Below are 21,824 nucleotides of genomic sequence, written 5' to 3' on the forward strand. Positions count from 1 at the left end.
TGCCCTCAGTGCTTCCTCCAAGCGGTGTTCAACATGGAGGAGGACTGATTCATCAGCTGAGGGAGGACGGTAGGTGGTAATCAGCAGGAGGTTTCCTTGCCCATGAGATTTCATGGGGTCCAGAGTCAATGTTGAGGACTCCCAGGGCCACTCCCTCCTGACTGTATATCACTGTACCGCCACCTCTGGTGGGTCTGTCCTGCCGGTGGGACAGGACATACCCAGGGATGGTGATGGAAGAGTCTGGGACGTTGGCTGAAAGATATGATTCTGTGAGTATGGCTATGTCAGGCTGTTGCTTGACTAGTCTGTGGGACAGCTCTCCCAATTTTGGCACAAGTCCCCAGATGTTAGTAAGGAGGACCTTGCAGGGTCGACTGGGCTTGGTGTTTTGCCGTTGTCGTGTCCGGTGCCGAGTGGTCCGATGCCGGGTGGTCCGTCCGGTTTTATTCTTATTATGACTTTTCGTAGCGAGATTTTACAACTGAGTGGCTTGCTAGGCCATTTCAGAGGGCAATTAAGAATCAACCACATTGCTGTGGGTCTGGAGTCACATATAGGCCAGACCGGGTAAGGGCGGCAGGCTTCCTTCCCTAAAGGACATTAGTGAACCAGATGGGTTTTTACGACAATCCGGTAGTTTCATGGCTATCATTCCTGATACTAGTATTTTAATTCCAGATTTTTTATTTTAATTAATTGAATTGAATTAATTAATTGAATTTAAATTCGCCAGCTGCCGTGGCGGGATTTGAACTCATGACTCTGGATTTTAGTCCAGGCCTCTGGATTATTAGCCCAGTAACATAACCACTATGCTACCGTACCCCTGACTGACATAGAATTGAATCAAAAATAAACAAATGGATGTTCAATTTTTTTTAAAAGTCAACATGTGGCATAACCTCAGTGCAACAGACCTAAAAGGGTTTTTGTGAGGGGAAGGTGGTGCTTCTCCACATGGAACTATTTTATCTACTGTGAATAATTACAGTTATCACCTTCCCAGTAAAATGACTGTATTCGGCACAATTACTGTGCCAAATATTCCCTTGTTCATGACTTCCAGCAGACACTATTTAAATAGTTATTGTTGAATTCCATATCCTGTCAGAATTTATTAGCTACTTTGCGCTTTAAATTGTATTTAAAGCTCTCAATGAGTGTTGGGCTAGTTCGTGCTCCTATCATAAATCAGCTATCTGACGTGAAACTATATCTGGGGGGGGCAGCTGTAGGATTTTTTTTAAGTTATAAAATATTCAACTTTTTTCTCCAGTTTATCCCCTCCTTGAAGAGGAGAAATTCTGTATAAAGTGTCAAGAGTCTCTCATCGAAATTAATATTTTTGCATGTTGACCAAGTCTGGATTCTAAGATGCTACTACTAGTTTCATAGTGAAAATTAATGAGCTGATTCTGGTAAAGCCTAGAATTTATAGCCCAGATATTCAAATGTTGCTGTGGAACAGTTTAGCAAAATTAGTTGTCATTTGATTTCAGTACTTTTTTCCTGCTCACTAACCTGAAGCGTTAGATCATTGTTCATTTGTATTCTATTCTATAGATCCCTGGTTGCTACGCTGTAAGAGTCCTGTAGGAAATCCTCAGCTTATTCAGTTTAGTCGAGAAGTAATCGATCTTCTAAAGAACCAGGCTCACTGCTTCATATCTCAACACAAATTTATACCAACCTACCATCATCATTTTGGGAAGCAGTGCAGAGTTTCAGACTATGGCTATTCCAAACTAATGGAGCTGCTGGAAGCAGTGCCTCATGTTTTGCAGGTGAGTTTTGTGGAAAGAAAATAATTTTTAACCATGAACTACAGTACTGGGCTTTTTCTACTAGCAGGTAGAGTTTTGGAAATGCCTACTAATTATTAATGTTTTAATGAATGCAATAATTTGTCTTTAACAAGTATGTATTACTTACTGTTTCTAAACAGAAAATTTTAAACGGCACAGAATTTAAGTTGTAAGATGTACAGGCAAAAGTTGCATTTTATAATGTGAGCTTTTAAGTCTCAATTTTGGGAAGGAGAAAAAAATTACAAATCCAAAAATGACACATTTTGAACAATTTTCATGCTTACATTTTTGATTTTGTTTTGGAAGGGAAGCTAACTGGTCAGGACACAAGCCAGGTTTTGTAACTTAAAGATCAAAGGAGACAAAAAAATCAACATAAAACATCAGACAGGGGCAAGAGTGAAATAATACAAAGATCAAATTTTAAAAAAGGAATGCCACAGAGCAATATTGCAGATATGTAAAAGAGGACAATGACTTCTCAAGATGTCCCCAAAGACACACACATGGTCAAAACAACTTGCAGAGACAGATACAGGACAAGCCACAATCACTGATGCAAACAAGAAAATCTATCTTTGATGGAAAACATGCAATCATATCAAGGGACAGAGAAATAGACATATTAGAGAGACAAAATAAGACAGATCAACAGTGCAAAGATCTTGCCATGAGCAACTAATAATTACAGGATCTAAGAATTATAAATGATTTTAAAAACTAGGAAGCTAAGTCTAATCATTTATCTTAGGGAAATTTTTTAATCAAACTATGTTGTGCTACCTAAAATCCATTATTTTAATAGGGTTTTAATATTCTTTATGGTTTAACTTTCAGTAGTAGTGCACCGGTCAACCTGTTTTCAAAACTGCCCTTAGTGTTATTAAGCAGCTGTTAAACCACATAAACTGCACTAAAACAACACCCCAAGGAGTGTTGTACAAACACATTAACCAATGTACTTCCAGATGAAATAAATCTCTCAACCATTGGAGTTCCTGTAAAATGTTTCTCATATTACAAGGTGAGGTCACACACTAATAATTGGGTTGTTTATCCTTTGAAAACTTGTTGCGAAGACTCTTTGAACACTCCAAGCCCACACATAATATGATTAAACTGAAAAGTGATGATAGACTCCTTTTTTTAAGATAATTTTGATGGAGTTAGATAATTGCATAAACAAAATATATTGTGAAAACCCATGCGATGTAACGTATATTCCTGGGATAGTGCTGACCATAACTTGTCAACAAAGGAGTCATAAATGTGTTTTCAGGTCTGCCCACTGGGATACTGATCACTTCATTGCAATCTGTATGAGTCATTCTCCTTATGATTTATTATAGATCCTTGGTTTGGGCAGTAAACGCCTACTCACGTTAACTCATCGAGCACAAGTAAAGCGCTTTACCCAAGATCTACTTAAGCTTCTGAAATCTCAGGCCAGCAAACAGGTCTTCATAAGAGAATTTGGACAAGCATACCATTGGTAAGTGATCTTAAAAGTACCGAAATTCAGTTTAGTCATTGGGCATTGGTTATTTTTTGTGGTGAGGAATGGAATTCTTCCATTTTTGTCAGCATCAAGTAGCCCCTGTCTGCCCCAGCCTAACCAGATAATTGTCTACTGTACAATATGAATTATTCCCATAACAATTCTGCTGACTTCAGTGCTGTGGTTATCCATGCCTATTTTTAGTTGGATTGAAACTACGAAAATTATTTTTTTTTCCACTGTGAAATCGGTCATTGACTAGCAATGATGGCTAAAATTTCAGTCCCTCTCTTTTAATGTATCTTTTAATTTTCTCTTTTTTTGAAGTTATTGGCTCAGGCTGGGATATAGGCATCCACCTGCACTTTGTTCAATTGACAGTTCTCCATAGGCAGTGAACTTAGATCTTGTTGGATAGGGCATGGACAGTTACGAACATACAAAAATGGCATGCAGATAAAGACCATCTGGTCCCATCTAGCCTGCCCCACACAGTTGTGATGCCTGAAGCATCATTATTAGGACTGAGGTACACATGTGGAGCACTCGCATGGTATTGAAGAGAGAAGCCGGCAGATCAGTTGAGAATCCCACACCTTCTGCATATAGTGTGCTTCTTCAAATGTTAGAATTACATTTGCCTAAATGATTCTTCAGACTTGCATAGGATTATTCCTAAATTACAGTACATAATCCAAATAAGTGAAATAAAATTTGTACTCTGTGTAGACCACAAAACTACTTATTGCATTCAATTTTCTACTTTGGTTCTGCTAGGTGTTTTTCAAAGGACTGGGATGTCACAGACTATGGTGTATGTGAACTTGCTGATCTGCTTTCAGAAATACCAGATACTACAATCTGTGTTTCGCAACAAGATGATGATACTGTGATTTCTATCCCAAAGCGAGGTAATTTTTTTTAAAAACTGATTTATGTCACGGTGAGCATTATTTTTGGCATTATAATGTACTGTCTTAATCATTTTTAAAAAAAGATTGAATTCCTATTTTTTAAAAAAATCAGCTGCATGAGCAGCTTTGTCATGCATGTAAAATGCACAAACATATATTGTGGTAAGTCTCTGAGCATTTTGGTACCCTCCTGAGATTGTTTCTTACAATGGACGGATAAGTCCTGAAGATAGACTTCAAACTGTGTGGTGCATGCTGGGTAGATAGTTTTGCACTAGCTCTCCTGAAATGTAAAATAAGGATCAGTGGCTCAGTATTTTGGAGTACTGACAGATGGTGCAACATCGTTGTTTTTCCCAAACCCTGCTGTATCTCTGTGAAAAGGCTGTGCTTGAAGGCTAGAGTCCTCTTCAAGTGAGGTGGAATCCTTGGGCTAGAGAGAGGTGGGTAGGGTGTCCACTTCTGATCACTGTCAATTTTCTGGTGGTGGTGGCCCATGATTATTTTGAGCTATAAAGAAAATTGTTTTTGTTATGAGGAAAAAGTCAACCCACCCTATCCTCTTAAGCTTCCCGCTCCCCCTGCAGCTTTTTTAAACATCTGCTGCGGTTCCAATCCACGTAGTGTGTATGCATACACTTCCTGTCCAATTTCCTGTTGTCATTTGATTTGGGGATTTATTACCATCCTTAGTTTTTCTGAGGGCATAAAGAGTCAACCAGATAGTGTGGGACTAGAGCCTTATGTGGGCCAAACCAGGTTGGGGTGGCAGGTTCCATTTCCCGAAGGACATTCATGAACTATTTGTGTTTTTATGACAATCCAGCAACTTTCATGGTCATTTTCTAGTGCTAGCCCACAAATTTATTGAATTCAGTTTCACAACTTGGGATTTGAACTCAACCTCTGGGTTGCTAGTTCCATACCATAACCACCAAACTACTGTACCCATACATTTAACATTGAAACTGGCTTGTATAAACATTTAGAATGAAAATGCTGTGAGTATACAGTTGCATGCGCGCACACATATCTGTGGCATTCATCGACTGATGCCACAGGTAGCTTACTAGTGTTTTAGAACTGTTCCAGATTGTACATCTATCATTTATGGTTTCACTCTCTAATATACTGCAGGATTTAGCATTATTATTAAGTAACTTTTTATGATGATTTTGAAAGCTGTAAACGGTGTTCAATCTTTTAAAAGTTACTGCATTTTAATTTAGAACGTACTCCAGAGGAAATAGAGAGAACAAAGCAGTTTGCAAAAGAGGTCGTGGACTTACTGCGACATCAGTCTCATGGCCGTATGCCCTTTAGCAAATTTATACCTACGTACCACCACCACTTTGGACGCCAGTGCAAACTCACTTACTATGGATTTAACAAGCTCATGGAACTGTTTGAATCTATACCTGATGTGTTGCAGGTGAGTGTAAGGGCATGTGAATTAAACAATGACTTCAGTAAGCCAGGAACATGGTATTCAAAAAGAAGTTGAACAGTTTCTGGAAATTCAAACCATGTTCTCACATTGCTATTAAACCAAAATTGAGGCTGCTCCTTTCAGCCATCCTGGATTGCCATTTATGCATATCTTGTATTATAATAGTACCAAGTTTACAGATTGTCACTTTATCATGTGCAGTATTTCAGAAAAGTTGGTGTGCTGGTGAAAGTTAAGCTGAGGATGATATCTAGCAGCAACAGGAGACTGAATGTAATGCTTTGTAACCTAATTAGAATGAGTTACAAACATTTGTTTTGACTAGCCAGTAAAACGTACAAGCCAAAAGTCCTTACTAAATGAATTCTTGCAAGGGTTGTGTATGTAACTCGAATGTTCCACATTGACTCAATCCCAGCTCTTTTGAAGTTTTCTTGAATTTGACATGTGTATTCAATGTACAGTGTAACAAGGCTAGATTTGCTGTGATATTACAAACATTATTCAAATCATTATTTCATTAATGTTATACAAATATCACAATGTGTATTTAAATGTTAAAAGTAGATTAGCCCATAGCTTGCTATATGTGGCATTTACTGTGTTCAAACAGTAGGCTGAGTTAATATTGGAGTCATAGATTTTTCGCAGATCCACATGCAGTTGATTTTCGATGCAATGGGCTCTCAGCTCTGTATGCAAAACTAAGACTTTATTATTGATACTGTATTTAAGGCAAGCAATTTGTTCCATCTATAATCATTGTTTTGCACATGTAGGAGATTCAGTCGTTGTGCCGGTTAGACTAATGAATAGTTGGGCACCTGAGATTCTTTCAGACAGCACACTGCATTTGTGAATTCTGTGACCTGTTAATGAGCTAATATGCAAATGACTTAATATTGTCCACAGGTCCTGGAGTGTGGAGAGGAAAAATTCCTTGTTTTAACAGAAAATGAGCAAATTAAAGCACTGACGGCCCAGCTTGTTAAATTGCTTCGGTCACAGAAGGACAATTGTATGATATTATCGGATTTCCTTCCAGAGTATAACAAAACTTATGGATATAGTCTGCGCCTCCAAGACTACGATGTCAACACTGTTGCAGAGCTTATGCAGAAACTCTGCCATGTTGCAAAGGTATGTCGTATAGTTACTTTGTCACGACTTCCCCAATGGGATTTTTATTTGAGCGTTTCCTAATTAAGTATAAATATTTTCCCCCCAAAAGATTGCTAGCACACCAGCAGGTAAGCAGCTCCAGCTGATAAACAGGAAGTCTCTCCGCACTCTAACTGCTCAACTTCTTGTGCTGTTGATGTCTCTGGATAGCATCTCAGTCCTCACAATCGACGATCTTAAAAAACACTTTGATTCTTCTTATGGAAATCCTCTTGTCCCATCTGAATATGGTTTCATGTCTTTGGCAGAACTATTGAAGAGTTTGCCGTACCTGGTTGAGGTAAGAATTCTGAAGTTCTCTTAAAAATTAGTATTGTTATGAAAGCTGATTTTATTCCTTGCTGTCTCCACATGAAAAATAGAAATTGCTGTATGTTCACCTATGACTCTCCTTTTTTTCAGGCAATGCACTTCCTTTATTGCTGTAGTATAACCCTGATCTGATGCACATCTTTCTGCTCTTTGTCTTATTTTGAGAAACAGGTGTTCTTTCCTACACCAGAGAAGTTTCTATTTGATCTTATTGTTTTTAGATCTCTCCAGTTCCTAAAGTATATATGTAAGGAATCTTACAACACCAGGTTATAGTCCAACAGTTTTATTTGAAAATCACAAGCTTTCGGAGGCTTTCTCCTTCAGACGAAAGCTTGTGATTTTCAAATAAAACTGTTGGACTATAACCTGGTGTTGTAAGATTCCTTACATTTGTACACTCCAGTCGATCACTGGCATCTCCACATTAAAGTATATATGGGGAAGGTTTCTTTCTCTTAGCAAGTTGGTTTTAGTTAATAAAAATACTAGTTATTAAATCATTCAGCCATTGTCCTTTGACATTGAGGCCTGTTTAGGTCTTCAGTTCAGTCCCACTTTTATGGCTCACAGATGCTGAAGTTTATATCCAGGGCAATTGGTTCCTCCCAGCAACAATTCACTATGCCTGATTTGTTGCCTTCAATTATCGCCTCACATGAAATCTATTGCAAACTGCGCTCAAGAACTTGATGCAACCAACTTAATTGTTGGAAGGAATTCCTCATCTCCACAACCTACAAACTTATCTCATCCCAGAACAGGGTGGGGGGGGGTGCCCTGCATCGGGTGCAGTAAAGCATCCCTCAAACCCTCCTCCCCAGATCACATGGAGAGTATGGGGGCATGATTAATAAGACTTTTTTTTAACAAGACTGCGTTTTAAAGATGCTTCACCTCAACCATGTTCTTTCAGTTTACACGAGAGAAAAAGAGGTGGTGTTTTATAGGTCTTGTAACTTCCTCCAGCATTGAACTGTCTGGATGTGCCAGACTGATTCCCATTTGATTACATCATTTTCACTTACACAACCTTTGGCTATCTAAACAATCAGATGCTTTAGGTGACCAAAGTTTCAGTAGGTGAAGATAATTTAATCAAGTGGGCACCAGTCTGGTAAATCCTGGTACTGTCAATTGCAATGTCAGGGTTGCTTGCACTATACCTTGTTTTGAAGGAGATACTCAAAACCAACCATCCCTTCTCCCAGTTGTTTAAATAGTCACATTACAGTTTTATATGGGATATGCTGTCCTATTGTAACATAGTGAAATAAACCATCTTTTACTACAACTCAGATTGTATGGAACAATAAATTTCAGCTCCTATTGTAGGGCCTGTTGTGTGACAGGAAATCTTCAGCAGAATTTAAAAAGGAAAGTTCATATTCTAACACTGGAGGAGACTGCCTCCAGGATGTAACAGCATATTTTGGGGGGTTTTTGATATTGTCTCAGCTGTTTTGTGGTGGTTTGCCTTGTTTTCTTCATTGCATGTTGCAGTCATTTACATCAGGATTTAGATGGAGAGAGGACTGCTGCTTATTAAACTTTACCTTTTTTGGGTATATTTGTGACAGGTATTCGCTAATGACACAGGAGAAGAATATGTGAAACTTACCAAAGTGTATCAGTTTGCTAAAAATGTGCGAGCCTTGCTACACACCTACCACTACCAGCAGATTTTTCTGACTGAATTTCCCTCTACTTACCACAAGTACACAGGTGAAGTGCTCCAACCTAAAATATATGGGTATGCAAGCATAGAGGACCTCCTTGTTGCTATACCACAGGTAAAGTGTGCCTATTCAGTATGTTATGTCTGCTTTTAAACTATGCAACACCAAAATGTGTGACTTTTTCTGTTGTAGTCTTGCCATTTATCCTAGTTATTTCCATGGACTTGCTAGCAGTTAGTCTGCCTGGGCCAGCTGGTAGTTTTCAGCATACTGTGATTGTGAAACAAACTTGTAGTGATAAATTACATGTTGGCTATATTACTGTAATATTAATCCTAAACTGCAGTTTTAAATTCAATGCCTCAAATTTTATCTTTTTTAACCTCTTCTCACACTCAAATCTTTTAGTTTTTCTTCCTGTTGCTTCTCATTACGTTTTAGAGATGGGAAATAATTTATAAAATATATATTGGCGTTTCGTCACTTTTGAACTTTTCTAGCCAGTCAATATAAGATTCCATCAAAACAGGGAAGTGCAGTGATAATGAAAAGTATTCAGCAGTGGCCTTTGGAACTCAGCAGTATTCAACAGTGTTTAATTGAGTAAACCTATCTGTGCTATTGCACAGTAGTTTTATAGTTTCTTCTGTATTGGATTGAATTGATCCACGTCCTTGCGGCTCCCAAACCAGTGAAGTATAATGGCCATCTCCAGGACTGTGTTGCAGTCTTCCACTAAGATTTCTATTCAGTACTTTATGTACTGCACTGAAGCAGCTGTGAAAGGTGTTAGCATATAATTAAAAGTTGTGATGTTCTGTTTCTTTTCTCTTCTGTCCCCACCCCCCAACCCATTAAAAATAAAAAAAAAATGTGAAGGCAATTGTGGAATGGCAAATGTTAGCATTATGAAACCATGGTGTTACTGATTATAGGTGATGCATATGATCAGAACATAGAGCTGGTAATCTCTCTCATCTTAGGAGAAAACTGGTTGTTATGGTGGTTTAGAACACTGCTTTGGGACATGGGTTCAAAACTAGCTTATTTAATGGAATAAACGTCATCCCCTCTCTACTCACTGAAATGACGTTAGGCAGTTTTAAGCTAAATTTTGTATTGTAGTTTATGAACCATTCTTTTGTCCAAGGAGACATGTTTAGTCTTAAACTAGAGATCTTAAGAAAATAATTTTGAGCAGATTGCTATTGTAAATTGTGCCACTTTTGTGCTTTAATTCTGGGTAAGAGTAACCCCATATGAAAGAACAGCACGAGAAGTTTGACCGGCACATGTTAGATTGCCAAAAGCCACTAGATGTCAGCCAGTATTTCAAGAAAAGCTTTTCAGAAACTCTTGTGCATTTTTTGTATGCATGGGGTTTTAACTTTCAATTTTTCAAATTTTCCATTTTAAACAGGTCATCTGGATAAAAGGACATGGACACAAAAGAATAGTAGTTTTAAAAAATGATATGAAAGGTAAAGTTTGTTTTAAACTGAAGAAGACTTGCTGATTTTTAAGTGCCTGTTTCTAATCAACAATTACTTTGTTGGCAAAAATGAAAGGGGAAATTACAAAAGTGCTTACTGAAAAGATTTATGCTGTGGGCCCCAATCCACCTGATCAGCAATGAAAACTGGGTTTCCATATTTGCAACAATAACATACGAAATAGAAACAGGAGTAGGCCATACGGCCCCTCGAGCCTGTTCAATACGATCATGGATGATCTTTGACCTAAACTCCATTTTAACACCTGATTTCCTTCATATCCATTGATTTTCCACTAGAGTCCAAAAATCTACCTATCTCAGTCTTAACATATTCAACGACTCAGCATCCACAGCCCTCTGGGATAGAGAATTCCAAAGGTTCACAACCCTCTGAGTGAAGAAATTCCTCCTCATCTCAGTCTTAAATGGCTGACCCCTTTATCCTGTGACTCTGCCCTCTAGGTCTAGACTCTCCAGCCAGGGGAAACAGCCTCTCAGCATCTACCCTGTCAAGCCCCCTCAGAATCTTGAATGTTTCAATGAGATTACCTCTCATTCTTCTAAACTCCAGTGAGTATAGGTCCATTCTACACAGTCTCTCCTCATAGGACAACCCTCTCATCCCAGGAATCAATCTAGTGAACTTTTGTTGCACTGCCTCTAAGGCAAATATATCCTTCCTTAGATAAGGAGACCAAAACTGTACACAGTACTCCAGGTGAGGTCTCACAAGCCCTGTACAATTGTAGTAAGACTTCCTTACTCTTGTACTCCAACCCCCTTGCTATAAAGGCCAACATACCATTTGCCTTCCTAATTGCTTGCTGTACCTGCAAGCTAACTTTTTGTGTTTCTTGTACAAGGACACCCAAATCTCTCTGAACACCAACATTTAATAATTTATCACTATTTAAAAAATATTCTGTTTTTCTATTCTTTCTACCAAAGTGAATAACCTCACATTTCCCCACATTATATTCCATCTGCCACCTTCTTACCCACTTGCTTAATCTGTCTATATCCTTTTTCGGACTCTGTATCCTCCTCACAGCTTACTTTCCCACCTAGCTTTATATCGTCGGCAAACTTGGATACGTCACACTCAGTCCCTTTATTTAAGTCATTAATATAGATTGTAAATAGCTGAGGCCCAAGCACCGATCCTTGCGGCACTCCACTAGTTACAACCTGCCAGCCTGAAAATTACCCGTTTACCCCTTTTTTTTCCTGTCCGTTAACCAATCCTCTATCCATGCTAATATATTACCCCCAACCCTATGAGCCCTTATCTTACATAACAATCTTTTATGTGGCACCTTATCAAATGCCTTTTGAAAATCCAAATATATTACTTCCCCTTTACCCTGCTAGTTACATCCTCAAAAAAACTCTAATAAATTTGTCAAACACGATTTCTCTTTCGTAAAATCATGTTGACTCTGCTTAATTATATGTTCTAAATGCCCTGTTACTACTTCCTTAATGGATTCCAGCATTTTCCCAACTACTGATGTCAGGTTAACTGGCCTGTAGTTCCCCATTTTCTCTCCCTCCTTTCTTGAATAGCATGCTTACATTTGCTACCTACCTGCTGGGACCATTATAGAATCTAGGAAATTTTGGAAGATCACAACCAACGTATTCACTATCTCTGCAGCCACCTCCAGGGGATTTGTTGGCTTTTAGTGCCATTAGTTTCTCCAGTACTTTTTCTCTACTGATATTAATTACTTTAAGTTCCTCACTTTCATTAGCCCCTTGATTCCCCACTATTTCTGCTATGTTTTTTGTGTCTTCTACTGAAGACAAATACAAAATACTTGTTTAACATCTCTGCCATTTCCTTATTCCCCAATATAATTTCTCATGACTCAGCCTCTAAGTAACATATACTTTTGCTACCCCCTTTCTGCATACTTGTAGAAGCTCTTACAATCCGTTTTTATATTTCTTGCTAGTTTACTCATTCTATTTTCTCCCTTTTTATCAATTTTTTTTGTCATCCTTTGCTGGTTTCTAAAACTCTCCCAATCCTTAGGCTTACTACTCTTGGCAACATTATAGGCCTCTTCTTTTAATCTAATACTATCCTTGACTTCTTTAGTTAGCCATAGATGAATCACTTTTCCGTGGAGTTTTTATTTCTCGATGGTGTATATATATTCATTGAGAATATTGAAATATTTCTTTAAATGTTTGCCATTGCTCATCTACCGTCATACCTTTTAACCTAATTTCCCAATCTACCTTAGCCAACTCGCCCCTCATACCTATGTAATTGGCTTTATTTAAGTTTAAGATTCTAGTTTCGGTCTTAAGTACATCACTCTCAAACTCAGTGACATTCATCATATTATATCACACTTTCCCAGAGGATCCTTTACTGAGATTACTAATTAACCCTGTCTAAGATCTAAAATAGCCTGATCCCTGGCTGGTTCCATGACGTATTGTTCTAGAAAACTGTCTCAAATACATTGTTTGAACTCGTCCTCCAGACTGCCTTTGCCAATTTAATTTGCCTAGTCTGTATGAAGATTAAAGTCCCTCACGATTATTGCAGTACCTTTGTTACAAGCTCCTATTATTGATTAATACTATGCCCAATGGTATCGCTACTGTTAGGGGGCCTATAAACTACTCTGTGTTTTCTGCCCCTTGTTATTCCTTTTTTCCATCAATACTGATTCTACTCCCTTATCCTGAGCCAAGATCTTTTCTCACCACTGTCCTTATGTCATCTTTTATTATCAGGGTTATCCCCCTCCTTTTCGATTTTTCAAAATGTCAAGTACCCTGGAATATTTAGTTCCCAACCTTGGTCGTCGTGGTGATCCAGTAAGATTTGTATAAACTTTCTGCATTTTTTTAGACTAGTTGGAGAGGAAGAAAAAAGGAGAGGGACCATGAGAAGCAAGATCCCTGCCCTCCTTAGTTTAGGAATACTGAGATGAATTATATTCTTTATAGCTGCCCTAGCTGTAAATTACTAACTCTGTAGAGACCATGGAAGCAAAATAATTTGCCAAGCAAAAGAAAATTTAACATTAAATGTTTCCACTGTATATTTATGTGGCCCTTTCTGGCTGTGAATTCATCTTTCAATATTCCTTCTAAATTAACTGTAGTTCCATGGCCGCCTACTTTTTTTTTCCCCAGTTCGTAACAGCTCTGCCAGTTGTTCTCCTGCTTATATGGTTGAAGAACACGAGCAGGTACAAGACGACCCAAAACGACCAATAACCTTGGCTGTCGAGAACTCGAGTGATACTGAGACAAAGGAGTATGAAACGTCCAGCTCCTGTAAGTAATGGATTTTGTAAGTCAATGTGTTGCAACAATCAGTCCCCTCTAGTTCTGGAATAGGATGCGTAAGAATTTCTTTGGCTGCACCTCTCAAACCCGTGACCTCCATCACTTAGAAGGACAAGGGCATGGGAATACTATGACCTCCAAGTCTCTCACCATCCTGACCTTGGACATGTATCACCATTCCATCATTGTCACTGGGTAAACATCCTGGAACTTCCTACCCAACAGTATTATGAGAGCACCTTCACCACACGGACTGCAGCAGTCCAAGAAGGCGGCCCACCACTTTCTCTATAGCAACTCGGGATGGGCAATAAATGCTGGCCTTACCAGCAACACCCACATCCCGAGAATGAATATAATTTTAAAAACCTGGGTGTGAGTAGGTCTGACCACTGCGCAAAGGAAAGATATTTAATGCCATGGGTTCTCTTGGGACTAATATCTGTGCAATCACACAAGATGGCTATTGTTTGGAAACTGGGTGATGATCAAGAATAACACTAGTTCTAATATATGTGCAGTCCTGACCAAGCTGCTTCAACTGCTCAACGTAGTGACTAATAGGTCAGAGTTGCTGTTGGAAAGCTGTGGAGAGACTTGGATATTGGAATACCTGCACACCTTGCCTGCAGGTGGCAGAATGAGAGGCTTTGGCAGCTGAAATATGAAATTGGGTGGCTTGTTAGGAATCTGTAACCCCCAAAAGCAAGTCTCAAGGGAGTCAAAGGTTGAAATCAAAGAAACCACTAGATGCACTAAAATCCAATTCTGAATCCTGCAACGACTGCCAAAATCATCAGATTCCAGCAGAGTGGTGACCATGGAAAAACTCCTTGGCTTTGGTGCTGATGAGTGCCATAAAATGTTAAAAATGTGGGTGGTTATTACACTACATATTTTATAATGTAGAGTGGTATCTTACTGTTCATATTGTGAACTGATTACCATCTGCCTTTGCTTATAATTTTCCTTTTTAAATTTTTCAAATGTTGTAAAGTACTTTTTGTCCCAAAATGCATGTTGATGTACAAGATTTTTATGGGAAGTTAAGGCATGGTATATAGGTTAAAGACTACTAAATATGTTCAGTAATGTGCGCAACTTGTAACATGTATCACTTTTCATAGGTTCATACCAGACTGAACAAGAGCTTCTCTGCCTTAGTAACCCATCTCCCATTGACTTGCTGTGTGGACCCGTCCCATCCTGCTTGCCATCCCCTCAGCTCAGACCAGAAACAGTTATTCTTGAAAATGCTGATCTTATTCAGTTTGAGGAACGATCACCTAATGTTGCAGGTTGAGGACAAACTTTTTTTTTTCTTTAAGATAATGTCAATAAAGTTTCTGCAATATAATGGGTTAAAACTGTATATCCCACAATATTATACTTTGTTTTAGGGATACATTAATATAATCCCTCATGGAAAGAAGTATAGTTCATTAAAAGAGTAGTAAAGACTCTCAATACTGGGTGATTTTTGCACAGCTTATATTTTTTTTAAAATCTTGCATATATATAGTGCTTTTCACAACCTCCAGGAGTCACAAACACCAATGAGAAATGACCAGATTAATCTGTATTTTAGTGATGTTGGTTGAGGGATAAATATTGCTTTTCCTTCAAAATAGTGTCATGGGATCTTTTATGCCCACCTGAGAGGGCAGACGGGGCCCGGTTTAATGTCTCATCCGAAAGACAGCACTTCCGACAATGCAGTACTGCATTGGATTGTCAGCCTAGATATTGTGCTCAAGTCTCTGGAGTGGGACTCGAGTATGGACAAAAGAAAATGTTTGCCTCCCTCACTTTTTGCTGTTCCCTGCCTCCCGTCCTTTTTCTGTGTCTCCATCTGAGTCTCTCACTTTGACACCAGTTCTCTGTATACCTTCCATAGATAGGGTTTGTGTCTCTGCTTGTTGCATATTTCCTTAATTTTGTTTTTTGCTTTTTGAGTTTGTTTTTACCTTTTCTTGCATTGTCTCAATCTGTATTTTCTTGTAAATCTGTTTCTTCTAATTTGCTATATGAATTTATTCTGATTCCCAGGTCTGGCTCGGTGGCTCAAGCCAGGAAAGGGGAAATATGGGCTGAGTAGTGTGGGAAGTTTATAAGCAGCTGTGCTTTGAAGGGATGGAAGATTTAGGTTTGGCAGAGTAGAGAAACCAAGCAAGTAGGGACCTGACTCTGCAGGACGAAATTGTTTTTAAAACAAAGATAATCTGGTTTTAAAAATGGGGAATATAAGTAAAAAGTAAAAATAAAGGCTGCCTTGTATGTTCTTGTGAAACTGATCCATACCAAGCACATGCCAATCAGCAATGATGTACAGACTCTACTACAGTGATCCTTTTAGACACTGAACATTTTGATGACTTGTGCATCAGATAATTGTGATTTAGACTAAATACAAGGGACCATAACTTTAATCTTGTACATGGGTAGGAGCTGATAAGAGTTATTTGTCTTGAGGATGGCCTTAAAACAATTGTTGATGGTTTTTTCCAAAAAACATTTTTTTTTCACAAAAAGATGTGTATTTTGCAGCTTTTAAATGCAATAAAAATGTCAATTAAGTGATTAAGCAGTTAGGTAAATAACCTAGTTGTAAAGGTAAAAAAAGCCAATTAATGTCAATTGCAGGTGCTGCCTTTCTAAAATAAGACTTACAATAGAAATGACCAGTTGACATCTGAAGTTTTAATGTCCAGGTTTATTGTGTGGCGGGGGTAAGTGGTATGTAACTTTAACATGGAATGAAGTTTTCAATGTATTGTAATGTTGTATAATTTTCTAAACAGACATGTTGATCTTGACAGAGGAGGAGAAAACTGTTCTTCCTGCAGCTATGACTGAAGAGGCTTTTACCTGCGGCAGTGTCGTCAACCAGATTAAAGAAAATGTTCCTACTGTGTGTCAACCCCAGGATATGCATGAAACCAAGTCACTGCACATGGAAGTGACTGACAGCCCTGTTAAGAAGCCCAGAAATAAAGTGAAGTTGGCAGCAAATTTTTCACTGGCATCTCCCATTAATCTTTAAATGAATCTTAAGGAAAAAAAATGGCTTGTGTACTTAGGAATTTTATTATTTAAAGCACTAAAATGGATTTCAAAGTGCTAAATCCAAAGAACTACACCTTTTTATCTCCACATTCTGCATTTAAACTATTTAAAAAGAGCCACAAAACTTATAGGAAGAAAACTTGGTTTGCATTTGGAGCCTAACCCAAAACTTTTGTTGAATTTGCTGTAGCCCATGATCTTTCTTGGCTGTGATTAAGATTCCAAAATTTGTGTATAGTTTGTTAATTTAGATATTTGTAATGTTTGACCAAGGTTTTTGTTTTTAAGGTCAAAGAAAGCAGTGTTTTTCTTGCACTAAAAAGCCTGTTTATATTGTATCTCCAACTTCCGAAGTTTTTAGTAAAATGCATGATATCTCAAAATCTGAATTGAGGTTTTTTGATCCGATGCCTACAGAACAGCAGTAAGTCTTGTATAATCTAACTGTACAAGTGTAGTTGAAATGTTTAGAATGTCACTTAATTGGCTTGTAATTATAATCTAGCCTCCAGTTTTGTTCACCCGTCTGTGGAAAGAACAGATTTTGTTCAGTGGTTGTGTTCATAATCTCCTGTAGTTGAAGAACGGAACTAAAAGAACCTCCAAGTAATGCAAATTATGTTGGGATGTGATGGCTTCCCATAAGGTTTAGGTTGAGTTTTTGCTGCAAGTTGGTTTAATCAGTTGTGTCCAATCCTGACCTCATGAATTACATCTAGAAGCTGCCTTAGCAATTTGCTACACTTATGGTGTGTCTCCAGTCTGATGCTAGTGGCACTGGTGCAGAAATGTGAGTTCAATGTGAAATATGCATTTATTGCATAAATCACAGGTCAGGTAAGGAAAATTGTTAAAAGTTGCCATTTCCACTTGACAGTTAATGGAGCTGAATCTCCCCTGAAAGTGTGGAAATGTCAAGGTTTTGTTGTTAAACCTTGTGTATTTTTTTTTAAGCCATGTTTCATTGGGGAGCTGTGTGTAAAGTAACAGTTGCAGAAGGTTGTCTTTTTAATGTGGACTGCTTTTATTCCATTGTGTTTTTGAGTAGTTGCTGTTGGGAAGTTTTAAGTCTGTTAAGTGTCAGAGTTGGTGACAGCAGTGCCAGTGTGATGACCTTGGACAAGGTTAGAAGGATTTGATACTGTGTGGCAGTAGGCCCGTTGAGGCCTTCTGGACAGAACCTGGCTTTTACAATAGTTTGTATTTGCCAGGACACACTTTCTAGATTACAAATAACCTAGTTTTTTAAAAAAGGTTCTCCACTGGTGCTAGAGATTCTGAGTTTGTGTTTAGTAGTAAACGGAGTAATTACTGAAACGATCTTTCTCTACAGACTTGCACCTGTGACATAATGCAGGTATATAATGTGCATAAACATTGAAATATTAGCTTCAGAAATATTGGATTATAGCAAAACTGGAATAAATTGAATATTGTATGGTAACATCTGTTCCAAGTTAAAACTGGAACTCAATTACTGAAGATAAATTTGGATGAGGTGTTTAATGTCTGTGCATTAGTACGTATGTAGATTTTTTTGAAAAAAATCTTATTGAATGGCAACAGTTTATATGCTAAAGAAGTCGATGAGCAGTAACCATTGCAGAACACCTTTTGACAGTTCCTGCTTAGAACATCAGCGAGGAACAGAAATATTCTGATTTTATTATTACAAGCCACTCGAGTCACTGTATAGTAGGTTTCTGGTTTTGTGATGTCTAAAACCCACAGTATGTTTATTACAGTACTTGTTCTGAAATGGTGGTTTATATATGCAGATCTGCATAAATTTGTGCTGGTAATCTATAGACTGATTTGAATAACACTTTGTACAACTGATGTAAACTGGCAGAGACGCGATTGTTTGTTTGAGGTCTTCAAACATTATTATTATGTTGACTAAGTATGGGATATTTCTGAAAATATGACAAAGGATCCTGCTTTGTTTCCTTTCTATGAATGTCCAACAAAAATAGAACCAGAAAAATGGCTTATCAAATGCTGGCTGCTTTTGTTTGGGACCAAATTTATTTTGCCATGAATAAAATTTTACAGCAAGCATATTTCCTGTTTGTATTGTCTTTAATTTCAGTTTAATGTTTTGCTGTTAATGGGGGTAGATGAGACATATTTGGCTGCAGCCTCTGGAGAACTATCTGTATGAAGGCAACTAAAGTTCTAGTTCTTTCCATTTTATACCACATTCTGTTAAATTTAGCAATTTAAAAAAAAAAATTAGCACTTTGACGTGATGTCTTTTTCAATAGAAATATGTGTAAGATACAGACATGATGTAAGAATTTGAAGAGAAGGCAAAATACAGTTAGAAAATGATCAAAAGCAATAAACAAAGGGAGAGATGGAATTGGTAATAGTGGACAGAGGAAATGGTCAAATGTGCCAAGCCATGGATATGTAGGAGAAGGGATATGATGTCTCACATAAACTTATTCTTAGCTGGCAGCAGCAGTGCTGTACTGTGGAGACTCAGCACTTCCCTACAGAGGGGAAACATTGGAAGACAAACTGTTTTTGTTTAAAGAATGGAGAGAAGTGAGACATGCACTTAACTTGCAGAAATTACTGGTGTGTCCAAGGGAAGAGAGGGGAAACTTTATAGGTTGTAGTTTTGATGATGGCAGTGATCAGTCCCAAGTCACTAATCTACGCTTGTACTGGATCTAAATGTTTTAGCATGGAGGGAAGGGAAATACAAGTTGGGGTGAGGGAGGTTAAATTAGCAATGTGGACTTCAGTCCTCTGATTTAGTGAAAACATGTTTACCTATTGTATTTGTGTATCTAATTTTGAATCTAGCTCTGCACTGCAAAATGATGCAAACATTCTGGACTAAGAGTGCATGTTCTGGAACACTTAACCTCAAATCCAGATGTGACAATAGAACAGAAACAGGTTATTTTCAACAATATGCATACAGAAGATCTTGTTCAATAATCCTGCACAAGGATATTGTTTAGTAATCAGGGAAAAATCTTTGAGAAATTTTGAGGGGCAAAGAAAGCTGCAGACAGCTTACAAAATCATGAATTAAAACACTAGTTTCTAGCAACTGCCACTGAGGAAAATCCTAAGCATCTCATTCCAACAACAGTTGGTGAGACAATCACAGCCAGATATGTGTGCAGTTTAGTGCGCACAATGTGAATATTGCAGTTTACTGTCTTACACAAAGCACTTTTTTTTTATTATGAAGGTTCTGATGCAAAACAAATGCACACCTTTTATTAACTTAAGATCATATTGGTCCCCATTGATTATCTGGGACATCAGTTTTCTTTTCAAACATTAATACAATTTAGAATGAATTCACAATGCAATATTGTACATAATTGGCACTGTGCACTATTCTCTCAACCCATTTGTAAAGAAAGATGCACAGTATATTACAAAGAACCAGTATGTGCAGTGAAGTCCAGTTCTCTTAATTAGAATCACTAATCAGATTTAACGGGAAATAAACTGGTGAGTAAGCTGTTCGAATAAATCCCTTGTCTTTCGGCTTGTGGGTTATTTGGCCGGATGTCAATAAATGGTGTTTCTTGGTAAATCAAACTGCTTAAATGTATTTTTGCTGCACTGTTCTGAAGAAAACTGAACTAAATTGGATTTATATTGGATATATTGTGGTTCCAAAATACATTGATCAGAGTAAAAGATTTAGCTTCTATCTGTCTTTTTTGTTTTATCAGATTAACTATTCATTCCTTAGAATTTGGTACTGTAGTAAACCTGGCCCATTCTTGATCCAGGATGTGGTTAGTTTTTAAGTGTTCAGATTAATACTTTTTCTCTTTGGGTCTTTCACTTTTTTTAGTGATGTTTCCTCTCTTTCCCCCCAGGTAAACTAGACTCCCTACTACTCTTGTAAACTCCAGGTTCTAGGGATGGAATCAGAGCTTTGGAATGGCAGAGAAAGCTAGGAAAAAGGAATTGAGCTGAGGCAATGTGAATAGTTATTTTGCATTTGAGTATGTTGACTAGAGGTCACCGGTTACGGTTACTGGCTTAGTACAAAGAGAAGAGTCAATTCTCTCTCAACTCTCAATTCACTTTATTCACACCGTTAGATCATATACATATAGCTTACACGTCTGGTTAGATATAGACATGCAGTTTGCACCAGGTTATACAGTTTTATACCCAAACTAGGATCTAAACGCACACCCACTAGGTTTCTCTGACACTCCCTGAGTGGTCACAGAATATAAAGGATAATACCCGAAAAGGAGAGCTGACGCTGGCCAGGCGTTCCGTTCTCTCTCTCTACATCGTCTCTACGTCCCTGACGTAGGTTCTTCCACTTCCGTGACGGTTAGTCTCCGGAGTCCTCGCTCTGGCTCCACGCCCCAGATTCCTCATTCATATTCCGAATCTTATCTCTTCAAGCTGTGTTCTCTCTCTCCCTTTGGTTTAGGCTGGCTTGCTTGCCTTAGCCTGTGTCTTCTCCTCATTGGCTCTGTCCCAAGGACTTGGGTAGCATTACCTCATTACTCCTTTTCTAAATAAGGACTTGTGTCTTATCACATCTCCTTTGTCTTTCACAAAACTTAGCTAATTCAAACCGGTTCCAGCCAGCTCAGACCAGCGACTGAACTCTGGTTACTTCAGTTCAAAAGTTGTTCTTGCCTGTGTATCAGCAGCTGGGGGATCTCAGGTTACTTTCTGCAGCCCCTAGCCAACAAGTAGAACAATGTATATAATTTTAAATGAAAATTTAGTGCAAATGGAGAAAATGCACATCCTAAAATTGATCCCTGTTGATTTGGAATGGGCTCCTCTTCCTTTGCTGAAGGTGAATATAATCCTATTAAGTGGGCTAAGTAAGGAGGGTCTTTCTCTACATGTTGCAGCTTTTAAAAATATATAGACTAGTCTATATTCACAAAGCAATTTGGAAGATTTCATATAATATCCATTCATGAAAGTTATGTTTTTTAAAAAATCACCTGGTTTACAGTTTAGCAAACATCACATTCCCCTCTGCTGAGAGTAAAACTTTCCTAATGCTCTCTTCCATATGCTTTAATCCCACCTTAATAGCAATTATTGCACCAGTGTGAATTTTCCACTTCCCACATCAG

The 21,824-nt window shown here is 38.1% G+C and overlaps 1 protein-coding gene across 6 annotated transcripts in view; it reads left to right on the forward strand.

Annotated features, from left to right (window-relative positions):
- Nucleotides 1–18,785, forward strand: part of LOC137340639 (meiosis regulator and mRNA stability factor 1) — a 60,214-nt gene extending 41,429 nt beyond the window's left edge. For 4 of the 6 annotated variants that reach the window (XM_068003229.1, XM_068003228.1, XM_068003231.1 and 1 more), the window contains exons 17-27: nucleotides 1,567–1,787; nucleotides 3,161–3,303; nucleotides 4,087–4,220; nucleotides 5,453–5,655; nucleotides 6,586–6,813; nucleotides 6,905–7,135; nucleotides 8,748–8,960; nucleotides 10,267–10,327; nucleotides 13,501–13,644; nucleotides 14,784–14,954; nucleotides 16,458–18,785. In XM_068003229.1, coding sequence (XP_067859330.1) covers nucleotides 1,567–1,787; nucleotides 3,161–3,303; nucleotides 4,087–4,220; nucleotides 5,453–5,655; nucleotides 6,586–6,813; nucleotides 6,905–7,135; nucleotides 8,748–8,960; nucleotides 10,267–10,327; nucleotides 13,501–13,644; nucleotides 14,784–14,954; nucleotides 16,458–16,699 — 1,991 coding nt within the window. In that variant the 3' untranslated portion in view covers nucleotides 16,700–18,785. Of the gene's footprint in view, nucleotides 1–1,566; nucleotides 1,788–3,160; nucleotides 3,304–4,086; nucleotides 4,221–5,452; nucleotides 5,656–6,585; nucleotides 6,814–6,904; nucleotides 7,136–8,747; nucleotides 8,961–10,266; nucleotides 10,328–13,500; nucleotides 13,645–14,783; nucleotides 14,955–16,457 lie in introns of those variants that run through there. The other 2 variants (XM_068003230.1, XR_010966842.1) reach the window with 2 other exon arrangements.
- Nucleotides 18,786–21,824: the final 3,039 nt, after the last annotated feature.

This window comes from Heptranchias perlo, chromosome 22, assembly GCF_035084215.1.
Source record: "Heptranchias perlo isolate sHepPer1 chromosome 22, sHepPer1.hap1, whole genome shotgun sequence".
In the NCBI taxonomy this organism is placed as follows: Eukaryota; Metazoa; Chordata; class Chondrichthyes; order Hexanchiformes; family Hexanchidae; genus Heptranchias; species Heptranchias perlo.